The sequence below is a fragment of the Borostomias antarcticus genome (genome assembly GCF_949987555.1).
Source record: "Borostomias antarcticus genome assembly, chromosome: 3".
Taxonomy (NCBI): Eukaryota; Metazoa; Chordata; class Actinopteri; order Stomiiformes; family Stomiidae; genus Borostomias; species Borostomias antarcticus.
The window spans coordinates 4,210,360-4,216,940 of record NC_140236.1 but is presented as its reverse complement, the minus strand read 5'-3'; the positions used below and the strand labels follow the sequence as shown (position 1 = coordinate 4,216,940).

Below are 6,581 nucleotides of genomic sequence, written 5' to 3'. Positions count from 1 at the left end.
ATGGTCAGTGCCGTACTTTTGGCTGTGGTTTTCAGGCATACTTCAGGAAGGTGACATGGCCATACAAGTTTCTTGGACAAATACCTGTGCTGATTTTTCATCTGAATTGTTGGAGGACTCAGTGCTGTCCTTGACGAAGTAGTTGTCGATGATGTCACTCTGTTTGTAGTCTTGATGACACACTGCACATCGCATGACATTCACTGGAGTATAGACAAGGAGAGAAAACCAGGTCATGTGACATTCACTCATTAAATCAAGGAAACGCAGAATATCTAGGCCACATGTAATATTTATCAGCAAGTAAAAAATGACTTCCTGACAACTAGTCGATTATTGCAGCTCATTAAATCAAGGAAACCCAGCATGTTTGTATCCAGGCTACATGTGATATTAATCAGCAAGAATAATAAAAAAGATGACTTTCTGCCAACAAGTCGATTACTGCAGCTCATTAATCAAGGAAACCCAGCGTATATGTTTCTACATTTAATATTAATCAGCAAGAATTGTAAATATATGACTTCCTGCCAATTAGTCGATTACTGCAGGGTATTTCCTATTTTGTTCAATGCAAATCCTTACTACTGCATACTAGTATTTCATTCTTACAACATTTAAATAAAATTCTATCTAGCAATTGTTGGGCAAAAAATAGAGCATTTCCCTAACAAGCTTGAAATGTCCCTATTTTACAAAAATGAAGGATTACTTGTATTAAAGATTTGGCATTTCAGATTAATTACTTGCCATTACTCTGTCATTAATGGCAAAGATAAAATGTACTAACATTTTAAATTCACAGAGGATATTCCATTTCCCCTCCCCCAACCTCTAACTCAAACTCCTCCACCCCCCCATAAACCATCAAACTAATCCCCCACTGGCTGCAGCAGGAACCAGCCCAATCCAGTTTGAACCAGTTTTTACTGGCTAGGACTGCACACAGCCAGTTTACAAGCTCCAGCTGCATGGGACTTTCAGTGATTAGCGGTGAGTGCAGCTGGAGTGGGCTGGCTTGTTATAAGACCACACCACATGGGCTGATCTGCTTCTGCAGCTGTGACACTGAACTTAGGTCCAAAAACACACAAGCGAGCACACACACACACACAAACACACACGCACACACACGCACACAGACACGCACACATGCACACAGACCGGCTGATCTGCGTATAGGTTACATTATACAGAGATGTAGATCCCATGCTTTAACCTAAAACATACCCAGGTTTTACATGAAAGGTAGGCTGTACAGGACTGAAGGAGATCTTGGAAAAGAGGCAACTTTTTTCTTCCAACAGTAGATTTACTGAATTGGGCTTTTTTCTCCCTCTCTGTTTTAAAGACATTCTTCTCAGCTGTAGACCATAGTATGAAATGGTGAAACTACTATACATGTTACAAATGAAGTCAAAGCAGGTTGCTCTATCAGGCTTCTATTTGGATTCCTCTTTGTGCATAAATAGTATCATTTCCTCTTTGTATACAGTTCAAGGTCAGCTGCCCACATCTGTCGATTGTGGGTAATAAACAGATGGCCTACATTACTTAAATAACAGGTGAGGTAGAATTTCATGCTTCTTAAATTACAATGTAGAATTCAGGAAGCCTACTACTCACAAAGCATTCAGACTAGTAGGCGAACCACAATGACAGATGGAACATGACACTCCCTCTTTGAGCAGTCTACATGTCATCATCCTTTAGAAATCAATGACATTTCTTCACACCTGTAGCTGGTGCAACACCCTATCCTGTAACTTGCACATGAAACTGATGGATGTATAGCCTAGAGGCCCACCAGGAATCCTGTAGCTCTTGGTGAAAGAATTGAAAGAATACATTTGGTAAATAATGTAATTTGAGTGCGCCTTTTTTCATTGAATTGCTTGGCCAGTACAAATAACTTTATTATTTAGCCTCAAAGCATCCTGGCATGTGAAAGTTAAGATCAATACAATTGGAATGTTGTATTGTACACTGTACAAAATAGACCTCTAGTGATTTTCTGACCAAGATGGAAAACTGCTCAAGGAACTACTCACACTTGGATAGAGCTAGTATGCATACATGGTAATGACATCTTCCAAAGCCTTTGAATACACAGTCACAAGATCCAGTTCTGAAGTTTGGGTTCAAACATTTATCCTCTAGCCCATGTGACACATGCATATTTAACTGTTAAAGGGGCACAGTCATGCTTGTTTTCGGTTTATATTATTTGGATTAAATGCTTTTATTGCTTTTTTCTTGTAAAATTCTGTGTGTAGTCCTATACCTTTTTACAGTCACCGTCATTGTAGCTGTTTCATATGGGAAATACCGTGGCAAAATCACAGCAAAACTCCAAAGGGCAAACACATCCAGTGATGTCACCCTTTGAAGTCAAGTGACATCGCCCTTTGAAGTTTTGCCGTGGTATTCGCCATATATAGTAGGTATGCACCGATATATAAGCCGTAAATCAGTAAATCAGTAAATCAGTAAGCAGTAAATCAGTATCGGCCGAAATTCGCCTTGTTGACTCCCATCGGCCTATCGGTAAATAAGATGTCATTCACCAATGGCAGTGGTCGATGTTTGTCTGATGTGTCGCATTAAAGGTTGTTTCAGAAATTTGTATGATTGAATTTGTGCACATTCAAAGATAGTGTGATGATGGGCTGAAATACTTTCAAACAGGTCAGTTGTTTTTTATAACGAAGATGTTGGCACAAAAGGGGGAATAAAAAAACGAATGAAAAAACTAAAAAACATCGGTTATCAGCATCGGTCAAATCGTTATTTTAAACATCGGGTATTGGCCAAAAATTTCACCATCGGTGCATCCCTAAAAGGAAACGGCTACACTGATGGTGTACAGCCTACCCACAGAATTTAAGCATTTAATCCAAATAATATCAACTGAAACAAGCATGACTGTGCCCCTTTAAAGGTGACATGCTAAGATTAATGATTCAGTAATGTAATCATAATTCTCAAGGCACTGTAATCAAATTACTCGACATCTGAAAGTGTATCATATTAGGCTATATGTTTAAGATGTATTCAACATTCCATAAACATCTTTGCAGGTAGATGCTGATGGTGGGTAGGCCATCATGGATGCAGGTAGCATTGTAATGTCAATCACTAATAGACAGATACTGGCTGAGTTTTTGGAATAGGCTACTTGAGTTGACATCATAGAGCCTTGAAGAAAATTCCAAGTTCTACAGCTAGATTCACTACAAGTGAAGTATTTTAAACATCAACCATGTAAAGAGGTAACAAAAGTATTACAATTTCACATTAACTTCGAAACCACTATTTTGTATATGGATAGGCTTTCATATAATAAAATAGAACATTGGAATCTTTGTTTGCACTAATCAATTCCTCATTCCAGTTCCTAAGTAGTAGACATCATAAGGTTCCCAATCTGGCAATTTATCTGTAGTTAATCAAAGTGATCTTCATCTACTTAATGGTAAATGGACTGCACTTATATAGCGCCTTTATCCAAAGTGCTTTATAATGGCCTCTCATTCACCCGTTCACACACACATTCACACACCTATGGTGGCAGCTGCCATGCAAAGTGCCAACCAGCTCATTGGGAGCAATTTGGGGTTCAGTGCCTTGCCCAAGGAGACTTCAACATGTGGACAGGAGGAGAAGGGATTGGAACCGCCGACCCTGCGATCACTGGACGACCCGCTCTACCTCCTGAGCCACAGCCGCCCGTCATGAATGACTATGGTTATGACCGTACAATTATAAAAATTCAAGTATACAGTTGTGTAGAGACAATTATTATTGTCCATTGTATAGGCAAGAGTCCATTGTTACTGTCTATAGGCAAGATGTTCAATTGTTCAATGCTGTGGCAGTAGACCTTTAAGTAGGTATAGCCTAAAGTGTCCAACTACCCTAATGAATGAGAGGCCACCTGACCTAATTAACCAAAGCAATGTGTAGTTTTCTCTGAAAAAATACACACTCCAGACACACCGTCACAGTAAGCTACTTCTGATGCTGAATTTGTGGTTGCTCATGCTGTAGGCAAGACCTATTTGTAACTGAAAATAATACTTCTGTTAATCAACAAACTGCTATTCAGCTAATGAATAAAGAACAAATTTACCATTGAGTTGGGCATTGTAAACAAGTAACCTAGAATTTTTGCCTCAAGGGAAAATGTGGTTATGCCTAACCATTACAGCCTACGCCTACATTCAAATCTAGTTAGAATAACTGACTTAATCTTTTAAGTAAAATTTAATCAACAACAATTCCTTGCTACAGGGAAGAAAACAAATACGGGAGGGGCTGTAAATCATATGCTAGACACCATGTTACACCCATTTTGCAGAGATTTTGCACACTCGATGTGATGCGTCTGCCAAACGGACATGGTACAGAGCCACAGCATCCTCCTCTTGTGGTCTACAAGTGCTTGGGCCCATCAACATGTAACTTCTGACACTTCATAACTTGAGGTATGACTTATGACAGCAAACAACTTCTACAACTAAGCTTTAGGTCTTTCAAAGTGCTCCTTGCTGCTAAAAGACATCTCACTGTGAGCAGTGGTGAAAGGTAATCACTTTGACATTGTCGCTCAATGAAAAGTGCTTTATAAATATAATGAATTATTGTTTTAATAAAGATGAACAGATATGTATACACATGTTTTGTTTAGCAATCTCAAACCAGACCTGAATGACCCGTTTCTCTTTTACACTAAGCTGTGGCTTATTCAAATATTGAACAACCACCATTAAAACGCCTCTAATGTTTGTTTGCCTAATTATAGCAGGTAGCTAAACAAACGGGTAAACACGCTTTTAAGGTGACAGTGGCCACTGGCTACATAGGCATGGAACAGGTCGAATGTAGACTGGCTGTCAAACAAGAGGTCGATCTGGCCAGTTTTATCCCAGCCAGTACCAAGACAGCATAACATTATCCATGTGCATATGGGGGATGGGGACGAATCTATAAGCCGCTCACCATTTGTCTACTGTTGGCTCACCAGCTACCTCGTATTGCGAGGCAACTAACTGTTCCCCTCGATTTATTGTGAATCAACTGCACTCTATTAAAGACACTCACCTATATGGGTATCCGGCTGTCCGTGTGCCCCGGGCACCTGCACGCTTATTTGTCGGTCTGGCTGGGGTATACATTTCAAGCAGAACGAGTGAAGGCAAGGCAAGAGTTTAGGTTCACAGTCCCTGTTCTGAAGACTTTGTTTACACACAGCGCATGTATCCAAGAGGTTTATTGGGGTAGGGGCTGGATGGGCCGCTGGAACCGTCGGAGGGGGAGACATGTCGGTTGTGAGCGCGATTCCAGCAGCGGTCTCCCCAGAAGCCGAGGGCTCGGTGGTCTCCACGGTGGTGTTTTCAACCGGGCTAGTGCTGGTGCTGGCTTCCTCCCCTGCGCCAGAGCTGCCGCTGGCATCCCCTCCTCCACTGGTGGGTGTCGGCGCTTGAGGACCATTTTCTTGAGGCTGTAAATTCTCTCCGTCACCCAAATTCGGCTCAATAACAATCACCGCGTTTTCATCTTTCGATACTGGGTCCTCGCTATCCTTTCCCTGAGGCGCTGCATCCAATTTGGCTGAGCTTTCCATATCCCCCTCGTCTTTGTTGTCCGCCATCTTCCTTCCTCTTTGAACCGCTGCACGTCGTACGTGCAATCTGTAATGAGACGTGTTCGCTATGTCATCACGCAGTCGTCACGAGTCATTTTGCAGCCAGACCTCATTGGGGGCATTTTTCTCCAAATGTTAGAAAAGTCCGCGCACAAGGTTTATTTGTCAGTATTAAATAGTCTTAATTGTCTGTAAACAATAAGGTAATCTTATTAAACTAAACTCGAAATATTTAATGTAACATTCGATTTTATTTTATTGACATTAACACAATATGCAGGCACATAATCATTATGATAATGTAAACGAAGACGCCTGCGGCTTCACCAAACGGGCCGCTGGGCTAGCCTCGTGAGACCATCCTGATTTCGCCAGCTCATTCTGTTTAAAGCAAAAACCATCTGGCGCGTCAGGTTACGCGGGGCATATATAGTTTACAATAAATATAGATTAAAAAAAACAATACGGTAATATCAACATATTTATAAACTTGCATTGAATGAGGTGACATATCTGAGGCATTTGTAATAGAGCTGTGCATATGGGGGAGGAGGTGGCAGAGGGAGGAGGAGGCAGAGGGTTGGTCTGGCAAACCACTCATCGTGACTTTTTTTTGGGACGTTTTCACAGGTTTGGTTTACAGGCTAGCAGAGGGGAGTGTTGAATAGGGTGTAAAAACATGGAGGGGAGTGTGTGTGTGTGTGTGTGTGTGTGTGTGTGTGTAGGCTACCCATATACCTACCGTAATTGAAATGCTGGAATTGAGGTGGACAATAAGAAAGAGTAGATTATCATATCAGAATCACAGTAAATGTATCACAAGGTATGGCTTTTGTAAAATAAAAAAAACTTCTCACTTTTAGAGTGTCATATATAAGGTCATGTCCTCCTGGTGATCCTCACAATATCCAACAGCTCTGTGTCAACCGTGGAG

The 6,581-nt window shown here is 41.1% G+C and overlaps 1 protein-coding gene across 6 annotated transcripts in view; it reads right to left on the bottom strand.

The window, feature by feature from the left end:
* The window catches only part of trim33 (tripartite motif containing 33), a gene marked incomplete at its 5' end in the record, with an annotated part of 23,857 nt that extends 18,186 nt beyond the window's left edge, over positions 1 to 5,671 (bottom strand). For 5 of the 6 annotated variants that reach the window (XM_084435887.1, XM_084435888.1, XM_084435891.1 and 2 more), the window contains 2 exons: positions 85 to 203; positions 5,104 to 5,653. In XM_084435887.1, coding sequence (XP_084292013.1) covers positions 85 to 203; positions 5,104 to 5,653 — 669 coding nt within the window. Of the gene's footprint in view, positions 1 to 84; positions 204 to 5,103 lie in introns of all 6 variants that reach the window. The other variant, XM_084435890.1, reaches the window with a different exon arrangement.
* Positions 5,672 to 6,581: the final 910 nt, after the last annotated feature.